The sequence below is a fragment of the Anguilla rostrata genome, chromosome 1, assembly GCF_018555375.3.
Source record: "Anguilla rostrata isolate EN2019 chromosome 1, ASM1855537v3, whole genome shotgun sequence".
Lineage (NCBI taxonomy): Eukaryota > Metazoa > Chordata > Actinopteri > Anguilliformes > Anguillidae > Anguilla > Anguilla rostrata.
This window is the reverse complement of record NC_057933.1, coordinates 26,111,191-26,134,905: the sequence shown is the minus strand read 5'-3', so window position 1 is coordinate 26,134,905 and position 23,715 is coordinate 26,111,191. Positions and strand designations below refer to the sequence as shown.

General features: G+C 43.1%; 1 protein-coding gene across 1 annotated transcript in view; it reads right to left on the bottom strand.

Moving 5' to 3' along the window:
* Window positions 1–23,715, bottom strand: part of smyd3 (SET and MYND domain containing 3) — a 195,879-nt gene that overhangs the window by 149,766 nt on the left and 22,398 nt on the right. Inside the window, exons 2-5 of the mRNA XM_064332178.1 lie at window positions 15,110–15,173; window positions 11,323–11,430; window positions 11,067–11,124; window positions 8,653–8,789 (exon numbers count right to left, since the gene is read on the bottom strand). Coding sequence (XP_064188248.1) covers window positions 8,653–8,789; window positions 11,067–11,124; window positions 11,323–11,430; window positions 15,110–15,173 — 367 coding nt within the window. The remainder of the gene's footprint in view (window positions 1–8,652; window positions 8,790–11,066; window positions 11,125–11,322; window positions 11,431–15,109; window positions 15,174–23,715) is intronic.

The window sequence follows — 23,715 nt, the reverse complement described above, 5'->3', positions numbered from 1 at the left end:
TCTTTACAGCCTGTGGTGTACACTCCTGTGTTTAACACTCCTATTCTCTTCCAGACCGGCATCAACTCAGCACGCACACATCAGACTGATAGCACAGACACACAGCAGGAGGCCGTGTGTCATGAGAAACACTGACTCACGTGCAGCAGAGAGCAGCGACCGTCTGTGGAAAAGGGACAGGGCTGAGAGGATGAGAACTGCCATTTCAAATTAGAACTGTACTCTCTTGTAGACTCGCACTGATTAACAAGCGCAATGCCAGCACTGACTTACAGCTCTGGAAAGGAAGGCAAGTCTAGCCCACACAAAAACAGCCGTTTCTGTAAAATGGCAGAACATATGCCTGTGCAAATACCATGAAACAAAAGCTGATTGTCTAAAGATGAACACGAGACAAAAGTACAGACAATCTCAAATCCAAATGCCTTAAGTAAATAGATAAAATGACTAATTTCACAGTACCGGCAGTGTATATATATATACATATGTATACAGTTAAATCATTGGGACAGTGACAATTTTTATCTTGGCACTAAACTCCAGCACATCGGATGTGAAATAAAACCATGAATATGAGATTACAGAACATACTGTCAGCTTTAATTACAGGGTATTTTCAGGGTAGTTACATCCAGAGCAGGTGAACCATGTAGGAATTACAGCACTTACAACCCCAAGCATCCTTCGGTCCACCCTTATGTCACCCCTATGCCATGTCAACTTTGGTAACAAATATGCACCAGATCCGGACATTATACATTGAAAAATGTTGAGAAAATTTTTGCCCCAAGGTCGTCTATCCCCTTTGAAACGGGGTGAATGCTCTTGCAATTCACATCCTCTCGTTACCCAAATTTTATATAAATCACACAAACTGGAAAGGAATAGAGGACCATGAATACATCTTAAATAAAAAAAATCCCAAAAAGTGTATTTTGTGGCATAGTAAAAAGTAAAAACTCAGAGGGGGGGGGGGGGGGGGATACTTTTGTAGTCCACTGCCCATACACACACTCATGCACGTGCGTACACAAGCACATGCACTCGCACACGCTCTGGCCCACACACTCACACTCACGCGCACTCGCACAGCACGCACACACACACACACATGCAGACAGACACAGAACCTCCTCTGCTGCATTCCCACTCAGGGAAAATCTCCAGGGATCGCACCACAGTCATTTCATCACAAGCAGAGCAGTCAACGTAATTGCAGACAGGAATTATATTTATTTGTTTTTTATGCGAGAGAGCTTTCACACTCTGTCATAAGAATGACGCCATTTGAAATGCATTTAGAGGTCAACGATGAGCTGAGTAAACAATATCAGGGAATCACGTGAGGTGTTCTGGGGGCTGCAACCAACTCTAACAGCTTATAGCTGGGAAAGGGGGGGGGGGGGGCAACATAGGGGACACAAATGAAGTAATTGTTTATGATAACGTGTGCACCATTTTATGCACCATTTGGACCGTTTCAGCATAATAAAGACGTCCTTGGAGAAGGGGAGGAGGCAGTAAAATATGACAGCCCCTACCGGCTCCAGCAAAGCAAACGACTTCACGCTGCAGAAGGGGGCTGAGATTTCCCAGGCATGAGACAGAATGGAGGGAGAAGCGTGTGATCTGACCCATCAACCCTCTAACCCCACCACCTAGACCATTACATTTATCTACATTACTTTACATTTACTTAGCAGACGCTTTTATCCAAAGCGACGTACAAAAGTGCATATCAAGGTCAGACCGGCTATGTCTGCGTCTCCTCTGTGATGATAATCTCACAGGCCCTGCTCTGGGTGCTCCTTATGGAGAGAAAGACCTGGGTGTGGTTCAGGGGTTCAGAATGAAGTCAAGGCATCATAGACCGTAATGCGTTTGATGGGAAGGTCAGAAAAAGACATTGATTAATATGTTCACATATCTACCCCCACCATATTTATGACTATTTTAGCTGTAAGTGCATGTACAGTGCCTTCGGAAAGTATTCCGGTCGCTTCACTTTTTCCACATTTTGTTAGGTTACAATCTTATTATACAATGGATTAAATTAATTTTATTCTCATCAATCTACATACAATACCCCATAATGACAAAGCGAAAACAGGTTTTTAGAAGTTTTAGCAAATCTATTAAAAATAGAAAATTGAAATATCACATAAGTATTCAGACCCTTTACTCAATACTTGTTGAGGCACCTTTAGCAGTGATTACAGCCTTGAGTCTTCTTGGTATGATGCTACAGGCTACAAGCTTGGCACACCTGTATTTGGGGTATTCCTCCCATTCTTCTCTGCAGATCTTCTCAAGCTCGGTCAGGTTGGATGGGGAGCGTTGCTGCACAGCTATTTTCAGGTCTCTCCAGAGATGTTTGATCGGGTTCAAATCCGGGCTCTGGCTGGGCCACTTGTCCCGAAGCCACTCCTGCATTGGCTTGTCTGTGCGCTTAGGGTCGTTGTCCTTTGGAAGGTGAACCTTCGCCCCAGTCTGAGGTCCTGAGTGCTCTGGCGCAGGTTTTCATCAAGGATCTCTTTACTTTGCTCCGTTCATCTTTCCCTCGATCCTGACTAGTCTCTCAGTTGCTGCCACTGAAAAACATCCACACAGCATGATGCTGCCACCACCATGCTTCACTGTAGGGATGGCATTAGCCAGGTGATGAGCAGTGCCTGGTTTCCTCCAGACGTGACACTTGGCATTGTGGCCAAAGAGTTCAATCTTGGTTTCATCAGAAAATCTTGTTTCTCATGGTCTGATGGTCCTTTAGGTGCCTTTTGGCAAACTCCAAGCAGGCTGTCCTGTGCCTTTTACTGAGGAGTGGCTTCCTACTGGCCACTCATCCATAAAGGCCTGATTGGTGGAGTGGTGCAGAGATGGTTGTCGTTCTCCCCGATTTCTCCGTTTGGCCGGGCGGCCAGCTCTAGGAAGAGGTTCCAAACTTCTTCCATTTAAGAATGATGGAGGCCATCTGTATTCTTCGGGACCTTCAATGCAGCAGAAATTTTTTTGTACCCTTCCCCAGATCTGTACCTAGACACAATCCGGTCTCAGAGGCGTACGGACAATTCCTTCAACTTCATGGGTTGGTTTTTGCTCTGACATGCACTGTCAACTGTGGAACCTTATAGACAGGTGTGTGCCTTTCCAAATCATGTTCAATTAATTGAATTTACCATAGGTGGACAGAGTGTCATAGAAAAGGGTTTGAATACTTATGTAAATGCGATCTCAGTTTTTTAATAGTTTAATAAATTTGCTAAAATTTCTAAAAAACCTGTTATCGTTTTGTCATTATGGGGTATTGTGCGTAGACTGATGAGAATAAAAAAAGAATTTAAACAATTTTAGAAAAAGGCTGTAACGCAACAAGATGTGGAAAAAGGGGTCTGAATACTTTCCGAAGGCACTGTAAACGTCCAAACAAAAGCTACAATGAAAAACCATTGATCATAAAAAAGAAAAGTATTTTGTCCATATTACCATATTGCATCAATTACATGTTTTACTCTTTCCCAAAAAAATAAACCAAGTCTGGTTTACACCTTTACATCCTTGATAATACTGTGACTGCTCATGACATATACTGCTGATGGACAGCAAATCAGTCCACAGATGAGTGGACCTCAACTTTCTCTGACACACACAGAGGTAAGTTAAGCATCAGAACACAGCAGGTCAGGTGAACTCATGTTCTCAACAATCGCCAAACAAAATCTTTGCTGTTCGTGCTTCAGGAGGCTAAGCCTTCCAACCTCACATCTTATGGTGTTATTTTACTGCCAATTGTGGAGAGTAATTAAATGCGAGAACACGATTCCTTCAGCTCTCATGCAGATTTCTTTTTCTTACAGGCAAAAATATGTGTGTGCTCTCAAATTTACCCTGATCGTGCACAAATTTGCTGGTCTCTCACTTGGTGAGTATGTGTGCCTGACTATTTTCAGTACAAGAACACTGCCAAAAATCCAAAACCAATCAATCAGAGTAGGTTGTGGGTTTGACCAATGAAATTGTTAGGCCTACTGCTCTCCTACATTCTCACTGGTTGGAGAAGGGCAAAGCTGCTGGATCAAGCAGTATTTCTTCTATTTTGAGTGGTATTTTATCTATTGTAAATTTTACTCTTAAATAGTTAAATAAAAATTTTAAAAAAAAAATAAATTAAAAAATTGAATATATATAAAATAATGATGCTAAGACATATCTATGGTGCACAGGTCATCTCTGTCTTCAAGCACGTTTGCCAAATTTGTGCACCTTTAGCTGTATTTGATGTTCTAAAATGTGCTTAGGACATTTCTGGCACTCTTTTCTGTGTAGGGAGTGAAAGAATACATTTTTAAAAAATGTATGATATATACCCACAATTAAGTAACACTAAAGAATAATGGTATCACAGGACTGCTCACATTGACCCAATGTTTTTACAGGTGCCTATAAATTAAGAGAAATTTAAAAATGTAATTTAAATAAAATGTAATTCAAGACTTAATTTTTGTGCTTAAACAAACCAACCACACTGGAAGATAGTACACTAATTGGATCATGGTATCTAGACCCATCTACATTTACAAAAGTGACTCAGTTTAAAGATATCGCTGCAAGCTATGTTTGTAATGATGCTCGAATACTGGAGCAGTGCATCACATGAAAATCTAGGCCATCTCCCTTGGCCAACAGACCTTAATGACACAACCACACAACTAATATTCATTTTCTTCGCAAAAGCTCTTGGACAACATACAGACACAACTTCCGTTCTCCCCACTACATATTATAATTTCATACAGTTAGGTCTGTTATAAATATCTTGCAAAAAGGTAATGCCCCACCTGAGATTTGAATATTTGAACAGGAGGTGCGGTAGGTGGAAGCTGGGGAATGGTGAAGGGAAAAAAACCCTGGAAATAATGCACTTTCAACTGACATTCACATAAGTCAAATTAAATATTACACCTGTATGAGCGCTTCATTAGTTACAGTGTACAAAATATGACTGTTTATATTCTAAATTTACACTTAAAGATATGACAGGATACACTTTAACATTACGTTTTCCACAGAAAATGTACTCATGAATGGGTAGTGGCCAGCTAAGAGCGTGATCTGGAAGGGATCCACTGACCCAATCATTTGCAAGTATTACAATGGATGACAGAAATCCAACAACAATGGACATGACGGGGTTTCAGACATGTTACACAAGGAAAAGCTGATTATTCATTGATTATTGATTATTTGTCGTCAATAACGGTCCGTATGCACGTAACGTTGGGACATAAAAAATGTCAGCCTCCCAGTGTAGAAGTAATACCGACAGAACACGCAGAAGTGAGAGAAAGATGGCTTTCATTACCCTTCGAAAGCTGTGGAGCAGAGCTAATGATGTCCATTGGCATTTATGGACATTTCACCATCATCAATAGCCTCAGTGTCTCGCCACTGCATAAATTACACTGCCACACTGATCTAGTATGGGCTGTATAATACAGATGCCGGCCTCTAATATAGTATAAAACTGTCCCCATTTGAACAAAGCTGACCATACTATGAATATTTAAAGGAGCATAAAACATAGAACTGCTCTTTAAGGGCCATGTTGTAAGAATGTTGTATTAAAAGTCCTAATATACAATCCTGGATACATTTATACTAAAGCTTTGGCACTGCAGTACTTATTCAAAATGGGGGGGGGGAGCTGGACAAGAGCTCTGCAAAGAAACAGTAAATTGACTGTAAAAGACTCGTTTCCCAGCCATAGCAACAGACACCACATGGACTCAAGAGTGTAAGTGTTTTTTGTTTTTGTGTTTTTTTCTTTTTTCTTTTTTTTTTTTACTAGAGCCAAATTGGGCATCCCGCATCCTTGAAGCTGTGTGAAGTCTGAATAAAGACAATCTCAAGATCCACTACCCGGTGATGAGAGAAAAGATTACAATTTGTGCGGAAAGGATAACGGCTTTAGTGTGCGAAAGACCTCTCCTGGCTTTCGAGCTGACAGGTTGCGGTGTGGGAAGATGACCTCATTTGGCTGTTTCGGACAAACCTTAAGGCAGCGTGGAGAAACAGGCAATAAAAATAGCATTCAGCCATCGATTCATTTAGGGACTTAAAACTGCACGCCTCCTCCTCTTCCTTAGATTTCAGGTCATGAATTGTGTACAAGTGGGCACAAGCACATACACTATGTATGACTTGTCTCCAAAGCAACATAATCTGACTCGGAGAATGACAGAACGGGTGACAAAGTGAACACCAACCGAGAAACATGCGTCACTTCCACCGGCTGACCCAAAAATATAAAAAAAAGCCTCAGGCTTTGGCACCATCTATCTAAATTTAACAGGAGAAATGACTCCGTCTCAGCACTGTGACAGTTGATAGGCCTTCAATTGAAGTCCTGCCAATGAGAGCTAGCCTCCTTCCTCTTTCTTCACTGACATACTCTTTGGCTGCCTGAGTTTCACGTGACAGAGCATTTCAAAGATCCAAAGTAGTTTCTATGCTGATGGCTAGGAGGAAAAATTTGATTGGGACCTCAATACCTAACAGCTAACCCAGGGGGGGGAAAAAAAAAAAAAAAAAAGAGAAAAAAAAAAACTGGGTTTGTCTGGGTCTGGGTCCTGCCTTTTAAGACGAAACCAACCGTTTTTGATTCCATCAGCAATGACCAATAGAGCGTCAATCTGACCACGCCAAGGGACCAATGGAATTTGTCATATCAGCCTATAAGATCCTTTTCTTGGCGTGGGACTCAAAGTGGGCGAGGGTGACGTACTGTTTTTCGTCTTTGTTTCAAGGGCAACATAAACCTCCAGAGATGTTAATCGGAGACAATCCATCACTCATGTAAGCAGCAAATAAACACACTGTGTATCCCAGGGGCATCAAACAGAGGGTTCAATGTAACCTGTGAAAAAGTACCCACAGCTGGCAATACAGTTGTAGTTAAAGTAGTACTAACTAATACGAAGAGTGACATTACAAACCTGTTGTTGGTTGTTAGCCCTCATCAGGAACCCAAAACATTCTACCCAAAAAAGGTAGAACAGTAATTGTGAAAGCCAGAACATAGGGCCTCCATTTTGCCTCCGCAGTGGCTCAAGACCAGAGGATGCAATTTTTCCACGTTTTATCCATCTATTATCGATACCTGCTTATCCTGGTGAGGGTCGCGGGGGGTGCTGGAGCCCACACCAACGTGCATTGGGCTAGAGGCAGGAATACATCCTGGACAGGCCGCCAATCTATCCCAGGGCACACACACCATTCACTCACACACTCATACCTATGGGCAATTTAGAGCCACCATTTAGCCTACCTGCATGTATTTGGACTGTGAGAGGAAACCCACGCGGACACAGAGAACATGCAAACTCCCACACCCGGGTTCGACCCCAGGACCTTCCTGATGTTCTTATTTATTATTATTATTTATTTATTTTATTTTTAAAAGGAAAGCAAACAGCCTTATGTATTATTTCCATTGTATTCAGATGAGGGAAAACAGAGGGCAGAAGGAGGGATATGGGATCACAGTGCAGAAAATGGCAGAGAATTGCACACTTGTCCACATGAACATACAGGGGTGTACGAGCTGACATTCTGCCGCCCTACAGACCGTGCCACACGGTCTCTGTGGCAGTTTGTAATGTTCGCCCCGGAGTCAGTAGTCAACTACAATCCAACACAACATGCATCCACTGTCACTACTATGAATATGAAACCCCCTTGACACATAAACCAGAACTCACAGCAAGCGAACCTCAAGCTAGTAGTTCTTGAGAAATACACATGAATGGACATACTGGTGTGGGATTAAGATGGCTGCAGCACCAAATTGAGGCAGACAAGTCCACCCACCGATCCACTTTTGTGTTACACGATTAGTTTTGGCTCCCCTTAAAGCGAACACTGCGTTGGATGGGTTCGTGGGTAAAACCCGCTGCAGGCCGTTTTATGGATAACAGGTGCTGGCTTTTTCATGCCACGCTCTCTCTCTCCGTCTGCCACACAGATGTGCACTTATCCTCCCGTTCCCACCCTGCGCACAACTAGCCAACGGTGACCCCCCCATAAGTGTGATGCGTAAACACAACACCTCAGCCGTAGACTAAGCCTCTGGAGCACAGTCAGCCACCTGCAATGGGCTGCACTGTGCTGGAGGCAGAGAGGAAATCCAAAAAAGCCCCTTCGCACCAAATAAACCTCAGCCTAACAGATTTTATAGACCAAAAACCAAAAGAAAAAAGAAAAAAAAACATGTTCCATAATGAATTTAAATGGTTGACATCACTTCCAGTGCTTAATGGAGCTGGCGAACAAAACCTTAGCGTTTCTGGATCACAAGCTAACTTGCGCGAGATGAACAGAGGTGACCAGAGGCCTCTAGGGCCAGGAACCCAGGAAAGGTGCGAACGAATCACTAGAATAAGGTACTGTACTACTGCACTTCCCTGATCTATGCATCTGTGCACTGGGAGGGCGCTAAAAGTTAATCATCCTGCTACATTTTGTTCGGGGTTGCCATGGTAACCGCATGCGGAGGCCGCAGCCTGCCGCTCCAGCGCTCCAGCGTGTGCTGTTGGGGAGGGGGGGTGATGGGGGATGGGGGGTTTACTTTGAGACTACGGGGGGGACGGGACTTACTTTGGCGATGACGCTGATGGGGTCCAGGCCGGGTGGGAGCTCAGACAAACAGTCGGCCTCCTCTTTCAGGTAGAGCCTCAGGGCGACGCCCAGGTCCTCCAGCTGGCTTCTCTTCTCCTCGGTCACGTCGGACAGATCTGTCGGACAGGGGCAGAGGGACGCTGGTCATTGGCTGAGACTAGGGGGGGCGGGAAGGGGGTACAAATAGAAAATCATTTCATATACATAAGTATTTTCTTCATTATATACGAGTATTCTCTTCACAATATATTTCAAACTATATTAGCACGCATATTAGGCAGCAAGCTGAAAATAAACCGAGCGAGCCGGTTAAGTGCATTAAATGCGTTAATTGACACATTCATTTTGACAGCCCCTGTTTCTATTTTATTTAACGTTCGCTATTTGTGTGCGCAAAAGCTGGTGCTCGAAATTCCGCGCGCCCACCCACGCGCTCAAGCCTACACAACGCACGCAAACGCGGCGTTTCTGCGGCGCAGCGTCTTAGCGGATCGGGAGAGCCCGTCCGGTCCGGACAGCCCTTTTCCTGCGCGATCGGTGGGACGCCGCTTCAGAATCGATGAGCGCGGCCACCCGGGCACGACCCCGTACCTCCGCGGTCAGCGAGCGGGGCCCGAACTCAATGAAACGCCATCGATTGCGCAATAAATCTCACCGCCGTTCAGACGCGGGGCTGCCGTTCCATCACCGGGGGGAGGGAGCGCACGGGGGACTATAAGGACAAACTGAACTGAAGACACCCGACGGGCGCGCTCCCGTGTGTCATCGCAAATTACAGCGGGGAGGAAAGGTTCAAAGGGATCATTTGTGTGTGTGTCCCTCTGCACGTGTGTCCATCTGTGCGTGTCCTTCTGTATATGAGTCCTTCTATGTGTCCCTCTGTATCTGTGTCTGTGTGTGTGCACGCATGTGTGTCTGTCTGTATGCAAGCCCATCTGTGTGTGTGTGTGTGTGTCTCTGTATACGAGTCCTTCTATGTGTCCCTCTGTATCTGTCTGTGTGTGTGTGTGTGTGTGTGTGTGTGTGTGTCCCTCTGCACGTGTATCCATCTGTGCGTGTCCCTCTGTATACGAGTCCTATGTGTCCCTCTGTATCTGTCTGTGTGTGTGTGTGTGTGTGTGTGTGTGTGTGTTTGTGTGCGTCCCTCTGCACGTGTGTCCATCTGTGCGTGTCCTTCTGTATATGAGTCCTTCTATGTGTCCCTCTGTATCTGTCTGTGTGTGTGTGTGTGTGTGTTTGTGTGCGTCCCTCTGCACGTGTGTCCATCTGTGCGTGTCCTTCTGTATAGGAGTCCTTCTATGTGTCCCTCTGTATCTGTGTCTGTGCACGTGTGTCCGTCTGTATGCAAGTCCATCTGTGTGTGTGTGTCTCTGTATGAGTCCTGTATGTTTCCCTCTGTGCATCCTTCTGTGTGTGTCCCTCTCTATTTGTGTGTGTCCACCAGTATGTCTGTATGTGTGCGTATATGCGTGTCCCACTATGTGTCTCTCTGTGTGTCAGTGTCCCTCGGTGTGTGTATGTGTATGTGTGTGCGTGTGTATGTGTGTGTGTGTGTGTGTGCGCACACGCACGTACGCGCACACCCCTGGATTCCCAGCACAGCCCGGCAGAGGAGCCAGCTGAGTAGCACCGCCTCCGCTGGCTTCGGCGAGTAACCGCGCGCGGTTTGGGTGGGAGGGCTGGAAGCCAGTCAGGATGAAATACGCGGCCTCGGCAATGCGGTCTCTCCGAGAGCCCGCCGCTCATAAAGCCCGGAGCGTAAATCAGCCGGCGAAACCGCGCTCGCAACGGAGGAAAATAAACATGCTAAAGAGAAAGGCGAACGGGGTTCTGAGGAGACTTTGCGAAAGACAAACGACTGCCTGCCATGCGCCGACGGGTTCTGATAAGAGACTGCGGGATTGATAAGACCTTGAAGGAACGCAGGGCGACCTCTCACCTTCCTCTCCCAGCGCTGATTTGCCCATCTCCAGCAATTTCTTTACAACTGGCGCTCTTTGCGGTCCGTGTTATTGCTCTTTTACTGCGGACTTGGGTTTCCATTTCCCATTCAATATGACACGTATAGCGTACGCGACAGCCTGTTTATTATGCCATTGCCTTTTACAGTTAAATTTAAGAACAGCAGCCCTCTCCTGCAACAGAACAGCTGCCCTCTCCTGCAACAGAACACAAATGTCTGCTCTTTGACAGTCAGGGGCTGCTACCTCAGGGAAAGATAAGGGGAGACTAGGCAAGGGCAGTAACAATTCACTGCACCATCTGTACCATGCTGTACTACTACTGCCATAAAGCTGTTCTTAAACATGTTCTGAATTGGCCAATATACAGGAAACGTGCCATATCGCTACCTTCGGGTGTACAGCCATCAGATCAGCATAGGCCTTACTTACGTGACTCAAGTTCTTCCAAAGAGTACAGCTTCTCAGCCGGGCCGTGGGAACGGTTTACCTGAGGGGAGAAGAGCGAGACAGGGAAGAGGGGTCATCGCTAACTTGGATGAGAACGACCGACCCCACGTGAAAGGCATATTCAGGATCCATAGAAAATGAGTCAACAGGTTTTAGGATTTTGAATTTTGGGACTGCTGTCAGCGGGTGGGGTCGAGCTTTCAGTTCTGAGGTTTAGTCGGCGTTGGGAATGGCGTACCAATTTAGAGAGGATTTTGGCCACCAGCCGGACAGAGTCTGTGGGGATCGTGGGATGGAGACGCTGGAGGCGCCGGCATTCCTCCCTGTGCTCCGGCCAGGACCGTTTCTGGAAAGGAGAGCAGGAAAAAAGAAGAAAGATCAGCACCTGTTAAATTAATCAAAATCGAAGCAAAGACTCACAAGACTTCAATCACAAAGACACCAGTAGTGTGTAGCTGTATGACCAAGCCGGCAGAGAGAACAGGTTACAAAAGTTAAAGATTTTCATTGAAGCATCTTTTTCATTGTCTTCATTGAGCATCTTTGCGTGACACGGGGAAGCTTCAGGCCATTTATCCTGGCTGCGTCCCTCAGTATAAACAAGTACCAAAAATACAACTTTAATACTCACTATATGTGACAGCAGTGTTTTAGTTCTGTGGTTTTACATATTAGGGCATAGCTAAACCCTGTCTAGTCCTCTCTTCATGTGACTCATACCACACACAAACTTTACTTTGTCCTTATTTATTCAACCAAAAATAAGCCAGCTTTTCACAGAAGGCGCCTGCATTTTGGCTTATTCTTGGTTGAATAAACAATGACAAAGTAAAATCGGTTATGTTTTATCTGTCACATAAGATTATAATTATCTACTCGCAGAACTTGGTGAGTATGTGATGAGGGTTAGTTATGCCCTAATATTCAAAACCGTAGAACTGAAAGAATGTGTACTTTCTTCTTCCACATCACTGTATATAACTTTAGATAAAAATGATGAATCATGCATCATGTTTTAAAGTTTGTGTATGTGTGTACACAAAGCAAAAAAATTGTTCCCAATAACTACCCGCCCAAGACAAAAAAAAGTCTTTATGCTTTGGAACATAACACAAACAACATTCTTTTGATCTGGCACACAGTGGTAGTCAAGTGGCACAGCAAGAGGCAGTCCCTTCCCAGAGGTCTTTTCAGGTGAACTCTTAACAGCAGGAATAGGATGATGGTTCATCTGAGGATGGTTTTGAGGTGGACATTGATGGCTAGTGTGCGAATGTAATTTCATAGGCTTTTTTTTTATTTTATTTTATTTATTTTTTTTAACTGCTTTGCTGTTGGGACACAAAGTCCAGGTAGGATACCATCTGGTATGCAGAGGCATTTTGGCCCAGTTCTCATTTATTATTATTATTGTTTTTGGAATGACTATACATTTTTTCCAGGGGGAAGCATACTGGAATGTCCAAAACAAAATTAACAACAATGCAGGCTTAGGGCCAGCCTCAACTGCAAGCCAGAAGATAGGCTATGCCAACGTGCGAGGACGATACTCCAGGAATGAGTGAGTCCCTAACCTTCTGCTGCAGTCTTCCTGCATGGGCCTATGGACTTTGTTATGGATTTATATTCCATAACTACACATACATTCCAACTTTAATGCTCAATCCTACCAGAAGAACCTAAAGTCAGGAAAATAGGTGCACACATTTAACTGAAGATTCGGAGAAGACACTTTTTTCTGCTCTCTCTACCCAACTGAAAGAGGTTGGGATGGGCCCAGGGAAAAGTGGGCATTTTGAATTTGAGGAAAAAATGCCTAGTTTTATCAAAAATATGTGGATATAAGAATGAGTGGGAGGATGTGTTGGACAGGGATTACAGTAAAATGTTGTGTCTGCGCGTGCGTGTGCATGTGTGCGTATGTGTGTGTGCGCGTGTGTGTATGCAGGCATGTGTGTGTGCGTGCATGTGTTCAGAATGGGGGCTGCTTAATGAACTGAGGAGTGAAGAAAACTGGTGGGTGGTAGCATGTGCTTATCTGTACTGCATGGCTAAGTGAAACTGGTAGGCGAAAATCTTCCATCTGGTCAAACAAATCCCGATGCGCCAGTGCAGTGATGGATACACGGTGTTGTAGATGATGCCATCTTTTGGATGAGATGTTAAACCAAGGTCCTGATTCATTGTCATTAAAGATCCCATGACACTTATCGCAAAGAGTAGGGGGTTCCCAGTGTCCTGGTTAACCCATTTAGACCTAAGGCGCCCTCTAAAAAACATTCTAAAACCTAAGGCATTGTTGTAAACAACCTCCTAAAACCTGAGGGTTTTCTGAAAAACTTGACAGAATTGTCAACGTTCACTAAAACCTCTCAGCCTCTGTAGCGGATAGAAACATGAAATAAAAAACCATTTGAGAGCTTAAACCTTTGGTTTTAATTGGAAATTATTGCCTTTGCCCTAATGTTTATTAACATTTTTTTTTTAAATCAATAAAACTGAAAATGTTGACAAATGTGCTTGTTGTTTCCAGCCATATTTTCAATAAAACAAACAAACTGGCAGTGGGTGCTTCACATTAGTGGTGGTTGAGGAGAGCTTCCCCCCTTATCACTGTAAAGCACATTGCACGTGAGAAAAGCATTATATAAATGCAAGGAATTACTATTGTTAAAATGCTACAGTGATGAGATAGGCCTGCAAAAACGATCAAAAGTTCCCAAATGACAGAAAAATAAAAGGCTTGGTCAAACTCTCCCACTGAAGTGTGATCACGGATGGTCCCACGCAGACACACACATTTCAGCCTGGATGCTTCAGGTGGTATAAGAGAATTTAAACTGACCCATCCTTCGCATTATGTAGTAGTTTGACCCATTTTTATTTTAACAGCTGCAGGTCAACGCAAGAGTAAAACCACTGGCCGTTTCTACAACGTAACTGCTAAACCTTATTCACGCGAATGCAAAGCATGTGTAACACGGAGTCGCAGTAACCTCTTTATGCGGCCGAACGATCAACCCTAAAGAAGCGCCCGCCCAGCCTGACATTGAAGGCTCGCGATGCTTCTCCAGCCCTAAGGCCAGGTTTGTTTCCGTTCTGAATCTAGAAGCAGGCTTTTTTTTTTTTTTTTTTTTTTTTTTTTTGCCCCGGCAACCGGAGGATAAAACGGGGATAAAAATAATCAGCAGTCATTTCTTCGCTTCGCGGCGCTGCTCGTTCAGCGGCGGGGAAACGTCTCCGGAACAGGACCGCTTCCCGACGCGCCGAGACGCTTCTTTTTACGGACGAAAGAGACCCGGGGGCCGCTCCTCGTGCCGCGCGCCGTCGTAAAAAAAAGCAACATCTGTTTGCGCCTGACCTGGTCGCGGCGAGATCTCGTAATTGCACGTTTCTGCCCGGTATCCCGCTCTCCCATCCCACCGCAGGTTTCCATTACAGAGCAATTCAAGTATGAAGCCGAATTAATACCACTGGAGGTAGCGACGCAACATAATTACACAGTAAAAGTATTGAGCCATATGCAGTGGGAAACTGCACGAGCATTCGACAATAAACCACTACCCATGCAGCCTCATTGTCAGATCATAGTTCAGGTGGCACGTAATTTGTAATTAGGCATTTCAGTAATTCTACCTACTTCTCTTCGTTTGTTTCAAGATGAAGACCAAATAGTCCATGGAGACCGATGGCTTTAGGTTATTTTAATTAATTTCAGGAATGACAATGAAAGTGCAGTCGGTTGTGCGCCTGTATTATTTGTCTCTCATTTAAACTGTTCCCAGGTCAGTCCTCCCTCTCCCGCTCTCGGTCTGAACACAGTGATGAGCGATGAGGCCAAGAAAGCAAAGCATCGCCATAGGGTATGGAGAAGCACAACAGAAAACTAAGAAAAATAACAAAGAAAAAGAACAACTATTGTTTATTTTACACGCGCACAAGCACAAGCAGACTCACACGCACACACTATATTAAAAAGAAAGAACGGATGTGAAATGGCCGATGGCATTGGAACACATCGTTACCTGGCAACTGGCATTGCAGTAATGAGCAATCTTGCACTGAGAGCACCGCCGCAGCTTGTCCTTCCTGAAGAAGGGGGGTGGGCGGGGGGGGGGGGGGGGGGGGGGCGGGCAGAAGACAGACAGGATGTTTCGGAGGTTATAACACTGGTTCCCAAACTACGGAGTTAGGTGGCCAGAAACAAGACTTTTGGATCATACAATATGACAGACAAAGCATTGCCTTGATTTGATCAAATTTCTTCATTACCATTGACAAATAAATGTGAAAACATGTACCGTTATAGAGGAAATAAATGTGTAAAGTTAATTTTGTTTATTTCCAAATTTTCTGAATTGTGTTTGTAAAGGATGAAACTACATTTCATTTGTTTGTCAACGTCAAAATTAAAGTCGGGGACGTAGTGGAGAGAAGAAAGGGGGCAAATGCTTACCTGAGGAGTGAAGGGAACATCCAGTGTAGGGGTGCAGACAAAATGAAAGAAAGAAGAAGAGAAGAAGAGTTAAGAGTTAAATTTGGTCACAAGGAAGTCTCAGAGGTGTCATATAATAACATCAGCAGCTCAACCTTTTCCCATAGGTTCTAGCAAAATAATGTTTTCATCCATTTTTTTAAATTAGATGCACATGTAATTAAACAGAAATGATGACCTCTTGCAAACCTAATTCAAACAGCTGAAATCGTGAAAATTGGACGCATAATTCTTCTCACCAGTTATCTCAAGGCACAGGAAATTATTTTGATCATACTTCAAGTGATTTTCCTCCCCTCAATTTTCACACCTCATCTATTCTTGCACTGTTAAGATATTCAAGCTGTGCTCAAGATTATTTTAAGCTGCAATTTACCAACAGTGATTCATATGCCATGAGTTTCAGCTTTCTTTTTTCTTTGCACAAAATTAGGCCGGCAATGAAGAACTTCTAGAACAAACCAGTTAGAAAACTGACCTGACTGTAATTTTGACATTCTAACCAGACTTTAAATTAGGCCTAATCCTCTCTCAGTGAAAGTAAAATGAATATGGCCTAGATTTGTCCTTATAAATGCAAGACAATGCTCTTGAACTGTGTTAAAGCAAAAGGTTAATGCACATTTAATACGATTCAAATTCAACGCCAAATCTTGACTCAATACAGACCTACATCTGCTGAAAATTCAAAAATGCCCTAGTTTCAGCATTAAGACATGCAAAACAAATAAAACACCTTTATTGCGCTAAAGACTAAATCAGTGGGTGTATCCATGGTTAGCTACTGTGCTACAGACCCATCAGATACCAAAATGTATTCTTAACACAGAAAGTTTTGCTGAAGATGAAGCATTTTAATTTGATGTATCTAATGAATAGTCATTGAGGGATGTGGCCAAGTACACTTGAGATGGTAGATATTCTGTACTGTAGCATATCAGGAGGAATGAAAGCAAAACTAATCTCATCTAAAAACAAGAAAAAAAACATCTCATTTGTACCCTGTAAATAACAACAGGCTTTGAACTTGCAGAGATCTAATCACTATTCTGGCTCACCGTGCCACACGGCTGCCCCCATGTTCATTTGGGGGTTACATTAATTGTAAAAATAAACCAAAGGGGTAGCATCGCTCACCCAGTTTACACTGAAAGCTCAAAGAACAAGTTAGTCACAAGAAAAGAACCAAAAAATGTAACACACTGAAAATGTAACTTTCAACGAAAACAGAAAAAAAAAAGGATTGAAAAAGTTTCTGGTTCCCCTACAATAAAAAAGTCATAAAAATGTAAACTACGGAGATGTAAAATGCCAATTTTTAAAAATTTATTTCAACTTCTATGCATCTGAGTGCAAATTAAAATTGTTTGCTTTTGAATTTGCCAAACAGTATGTTTTATCTGATTAAGCCCTGGAGCCTGCCTTCCTCGTCTAATTAACAGAAAGGCCTCATTCATGCAACGTTAAGCCTAGCTGCATTATTGCCGGCCACTTGGAGAAGCTACCATTTTAATTTTACATTACTTTTTTTAATAACTCGCCAATTGTGCCTCGAGTGCCCACTGTGTGTTCACACCCACACAGACTACTGCAGCTGAAGCACTCATATGATACAGTGGTTCCTGAGCTAGTGGCTGCTACTCTACAGGCCATGCAGTAATGCTGGAGAAAGCTGGCGCTAATCGGAAGAGAGACTTCTAGTCATCATTTTCCAATGACAGCACAGGTTCAGACTGTACTGTAAGATACAGGGCCGAGGTTCAGACTGTGCTGTAAGCTATAGCGCCCGAGTTCACACTGTGGTGTAAGCTATAGGGCCCAGATTCACACTGTGCTGTAAGCTACAGGCCCAGGTTCAGACTGTGCTGTAAGCTACAGGCCCAGGTTCATACTGTGCTGTAAGCTACAGGCCCAGGTTCATACTGCTGTAAGCTACAGGGCCCAGGTTCATACTGTGCTGTAAGCTACAGGGCCCAGGTTCAGACTGTGCTGTAAGCTACAGGGCCCAGGTTCAGACTGTGCTGTAAGCTATAGGGCCCAGGTTCAGACTGTGCTGTAAGCTATAGGGCCCAGGTTCAGAATGTGCTGTAAGCTACAGGGCCCAACCCACAGTCGTGGGGGGTCTCTTTACTTCCACTTGACAGTAACATTATATAGAGCCGCATTATCTGGATCAATAAAGGTCATATAAATAAAATATGCACATTTTATGAACACACAGGGCTTTCAACACAAGGAACTGGAACTCTCAGGCTTAACATTTGAGCACCAGAGTGAGAGATATTCGATGGTAAAATATCTTTGTTGACATATAGCCACTCCATAGGTCCTGGGGGGAAACACCGCTGGTGGAGGGTGGGGGGTTGGTGATGGGGGGCCTTCCTGTAATGAATCACAGAAAGCATCTCAGCCCTAATCGCCTCCCGCGTGAGCGCGGAGATAAGGCCTGGGGCCGTGGGAGCCCGGGGCGAGGGACATCGATCCGCTCGCGTCACCGGCGGACAGAGAACAGAGGAGCCGGTGGAGCCGGAATGGCCGCTATCGGATCGGGGAATGTGTCTGGAGAGGGCCTTCCTTATCCTCCATCAGCCACAGCTTTATTATGCACAAGCATAATGCGCTTCTGGAGCCATTCTTCAAAGCGCTGAAACTCCGCCAAGGCCCTGTACAATATCCAATACTTTAACCACTCCTGGTTGCTCTAGGGCTCGACCTTGAGCAGACATTACGCAAAATATATTTTGCCATGGCAACATTCATTTTTGACTTGGGTAACCTAGCAATGATTTTAAAAAAATGAGCACCTCATTATAAGATAAAGGCTTTATAATAATAGTAATATCTGGATATAAATGAGTATGAACCCATTTCCATGCCAGTTTGCAGTCAAATAGCTGCTGGTTGCTGAAATTAAGGTTTTTTCCAACTTTCCACATAGTTCAGTAAAACATTTTTAAGTAGGCATATTCCCATGACAGAGTTAGGTTTTCACCAACTAATTCAATCTCAATAACAGTTGTACCAACTGAAAACAACCGATGAAAGACATTCAGCCTCAAAACCAGACAGTCTGTACACACACCACTGTACAGTGCTGCAAAAGCCTATATATTTTAACAAAACGCTAGCATTCAAAGAAATTATATCAAGGTCTGCTATATGTGTGGCAACACTAACTTGTCTACAAAGACCCCCTGGTTTAAGTCACGATGTCTGACACACACACACACACACACACACACACACACACACACACACACACACACACACACACACACACAGCTGGCAATCCACCATTAGCATTTGACGATAAAGACTTAAGTGCTTCCTATTTATACTGGTTCGATTTGGTGCTTGATCTCGCTCGTTGTTTTTGGCAACTGGCCTTTGTGATCTTTGAAATGTTTCCAATACTTTCCCCCTGCCAGACATTCTGGAGAAAGACTCATTTTTAGAAGCTGAGGTAATTCTGTTCCTTCAGCAACCATCCCAGATTTCCAAGAGGGAGAGGGGAAGCTGGGAGGGAGAGAGAGAGGGGGGGGAGCTGGGAGGAAGAGAGAGAAAGAGAGAGAGAGAGAGAGAGAGAAATAAATAAATGAGAATATTACAAGGCAAACGTGGGAGGGGGTTAAATAGCACACAATTCACCTGTCTAGCAATACTGTAGAAAAAAAAAATATGAGCATGAAACTCATTGTTCAGACTAGATTTTTACAAATATATAAACTACCGTTAGGTGCAAAACATAACACCCCCCTTCCCTCCAAACTACAGATTACTTTGTTAAAGCTCAGCGGTTTCCCATGCAGTTTTATTTAGTCAATAATGGACTCTGCTGATGTACGGCACTTTGCCAATACACCTTCCGTCTGAAAGCATGACCTTTGTGACGGAGGTTCAAATTGTTATAATTGACTCTGTCTGGAATAAAACTTCCCACCTCCCATTGTCTGTGCCCTACATTTTGCCACGCATGAAGGGAATGGACTAACAAACTCAGCCTACGTGAAATATTTAAAAAATAAAAATAAATATAGAAATACAAGCATTAAGAAAATAAGTAGACTGTGTATTAGGAGGAAACAAGTCAGTGGGCATTAGGAGCACAGTTGTATATACAGTACTGATCATTTCCATTTTTTAATGAAGTTAAATGTTTTGTCTTATTTTTTCCAACATGCTTCCTGTGGGGATTAGGCTACTGCACTTACAGTCCCTTATGCCTTGAGCTTATGATCTCATGGTAAATTCCTTGGACTGGACTTTCAGCTTGTACTAATAAGCGATACAGGGACAGCTCCAAACTGTCCATGCTGCCTGTGATGGGTCATGATTATGAAGGGCTATACAAGTGATATGCCATTTGGTGTGCACGGTGGACACCATAACGGGATGTGTATGACTTCAGAGCATGAGTTATTTTATTAAAGGGTCAAAGCCACCCAACCCACCACCAGAAGGGGGATCCAGGGTCATAACAAAGCCATTAAATTCCCTACCAGAAGGGGGATCCAAGGCCTTAACAAGGCCACCAAAACTCATTATTTGGAGGGTGATAAGCAGTTCGAATTTCTCACATTTTGTTATAAGCTACATTACTTTTTTTGCTGGGGGCATCACAGTTCGATAAAAGCAATCCGCAGACTCCTGACATTTCTAAAGACGTGTGAAACTCTTAGGCCACACAAACGGCAGGATAATACAGTAATGAACAAGCTTATTTGTGAAAAGACAATATCACAGAGAAAAATAGAGGGAGGAAAGTACACGTCCCTGTCCTGTACAAAACATTATTCACTCCTGCAATACCATGGAGGCAGTCCAACTGAAGCACATTACATTGAATCTAAAATATTCTAGAATCCTCCACACAACTCCCATTTGGACATACACTGAAACCCTAGTTGCACATTTCCGGAAGACAGGACACAAGCACAGCTCATAGCAATTAGGTCCAACAAAGTTTACAGGAAACGTTGACTCAAAGTAACAAGGCACACAAAATCAAGATCTACCCTTTGAGAATATAACAACGCTACAATAAGGCCAGTTACAAGGTAAAGCTAATTTGTATACTTATTTTACACCACAAATGGAAACTTAGTTGGTTCTAATTAGGCTACTCTCAGAAAAAGAAAAGAAAAAAATTGCAGATAGGACAATCGGCCAGAGAAGGCCTTTACTGCAGTATGCCACACTGAGTCCAGTAGTTTGTTCCTTTTCTGTTACTCTATTGGAGCTTCTGGTCTGCCACTGGGGTTTGTGTTCAGAGATCAAGTTTCCCCTTGGGAACTGCCAAATTTCAACTAAGCACCCCATGGCTTTGAAGAGGGGGAGATAAATAGGGATTTCTGTGAGCAGTACTGGCTGTAAAAACATTCACCATGATACACAGGTATTTTGATTAATCTGCAAGATGTGTGGATTGTTACTGATAAGCCTTGCATGGACCTGAAGCCAAAAAATGAAGCTTTGAAGACGTGGATATCTTTCAGCAAACAATATTTAGGGGACCACATAAACCTTGTATTAGCTGACCATCACAATCCTTGATCCAAATGACTGACCCAAATGTTTGCTTTTCCAGACAGGAAGGCATGAGCACAGTCAAATCCTTTCTTTTTTTTTTTTTTTCTTAAACATTTTCTTTTACAACCGAGAACAGAAAATGTCAGACGCTGACAAGCCTTAAAATTACACACACGCCAGGGAGCAATTATAGCACATTAATCGCAAAACATTTCACAATGATGGAAAAGCTTTCAAAACTAAAAAAATCCTATTCTGCCAGTCGTTTTTTGCGGGTTTTGTTTCATATCTTTAATGAGTGATGTGCTTTTCTACTAAATGATTGATTGGCTCTTATATTTTCAACAACAAACTGAAGTGGCCAGCACTCCAGTGACTATTACAAGCTTGTGATTTATTCTCCAGCCACACACCGCATGTTATCCTGGAAAAGCAGCAACATTAAAATTAACAACCATAAAAACTGCTTGTTACAACAGCTACATTAAAAATGCCTTAATGTTACGCCCACCGGATCTGACATCATTTGGTACCAAGGCTATCAAAAATGCCAAATAAAGCGCATAAATAAATTGTCCATGTGGTATCAAAGTTTTCTCTTTTTCGTTAAAGTGCCCTTTCCCCCAAATTTGGAATTCCCCCTCATATAGCCTACATACAACTGCGCTCATTGCTGAAATTTCTGCTATCAATTCAGGAGAGCTCAGCATGGGTTCCAAATCTAAGCACTTGAAGTTCCTGCAGCTTCTAATCATACCGCAATGCAAATCCCAGCTCACACAGAAATTAGTCAGAGGAATGCACTTTGGGCGTGATTTACTAAGACCTTTAGCATGCGCAAAACCTATTAGCACAAGCAAAACCAATAATATGACCAATGACTGGTCACGGTATCTGCTTTGCTCCAATCATTCATCAGTAAATCCCGCCCTTAATGCCGGCTCAAAAGGCACATATGTAGGTGTCTGGCTGACCAGCAGGGGTCACTAGCAAGCAATGAGATGTTTTAAACCTGGTTGACTGAAACACTCCCATCCCTGAGTCATGCCCTGTGGGACGGCCGGCCACAATTTTGACAAGACCAGGGGGTCATTGTTACAATAGAACAGCATCTTAACACGACGAACCCAGACACTATCAAAGCTTTTCAACATTATTTTTGCAGCTATATCACAGTGAGGCCTCCCTTGGACTCACTGCAAAAAGGGTTAAATCCATTTTCCAAACCAAATCCATTTTGTGCCGGTGACAATCGGTACACAGTCAGACTTGAGGAGTACACAAAGTACACTGCCTCATGGCCATCGTCATGGTAACCGCTCCATGTCCCAAAGCACCAGGATGCTAGCTTTCCCCCGTTTTTGTGCATTGCTTTGTCTGCGCTGGCCAGCAGGCTGTAACACAGAGGTGACTCCGCTGACCACCGCAGAAAAACTGTTCTTCCCTTTATTTTAATTTCTCATACTAGGAAGTTATAGGCTACAGTGTACACTGAATTACACAGTAATAGTCTGACATGGTATTATGAGAAACAGTTTAGCACTTAATTTACAAGTGAAGAACAATTTACATCGACCTCCCTCAGTGGTGTGTAAAAGACTGGGGAAAGGAATGTCACTTCACAATTTCTTCAGAACATGCGCATACCTATTAGGGAAACAAACTCTTAGCTCCATTATATACAGCCCACTTTAAAATATGCATTTGGAAAGAAAAAACAATTAAGCTTTGTTTTTTCCAACAGTGAAATTTTACCCAAATTCAATGAGGAGAATCTCTTGGAGCCAGAAAATGATAAAATGAAAGGGACAGGACTGAGCAGTATCTCTACTATAGAGAGAAAATGGTACTATATAGTCAGATGACTATTAAAATATTTAAAAGGTTTTAATAATCAGCAGAACAAGGACACGAATCACACCATGACATATATAGTTCACTGTCCTATGCCAAGAAATAATTAGGCTCAAGCATGTTTTCAGATTAAAGTTTCAGTACATCTTTCATAGGGGCATTCTAAGTGAACACTTACAGTGCATAAGTACACTGCCTTCAGAAAATTTTCAACCCCCACTGAATATTTCTCATTTTGCTGTGTTGCAGCACAGCACAAAAATGTAAATACATTTAAACTAATTATTAAAAATCTTCCATACTGATACAAGTAGCCTAGCTATAAAGAAATGTCTTTAGATCATATTAAAAGTAAAAACCCGAAGATGACTAGATTAGTATTTATCGCCTTCGTATTAACATAAATTGGGTCAAGTGAATTACATTTTCTTAATCACACTTTATGTTCACAAGATTCAACCAGGTTGATTTTGACTCTACCTGTGTTCAATTGCATAGAACAAATACTTCATGAATATTTATGAATAAATATTACCGATTTGTTAGAACTGTTTGTTACAACTGAACGGCAGAATAAATCAGTCACATTGCCATGAAGACCAAAGCTACATTCAGACTTCAGATCGTAATGCTCAATTACGATTATCTGCTCAGATCTGAATTTCTAGACTAGACTATTTACATTCCTTTTAAAGTCACTTTCTGCCAATACAGAATTATGATGTTGGACAGCAACGTAAAAACCATGAGGGG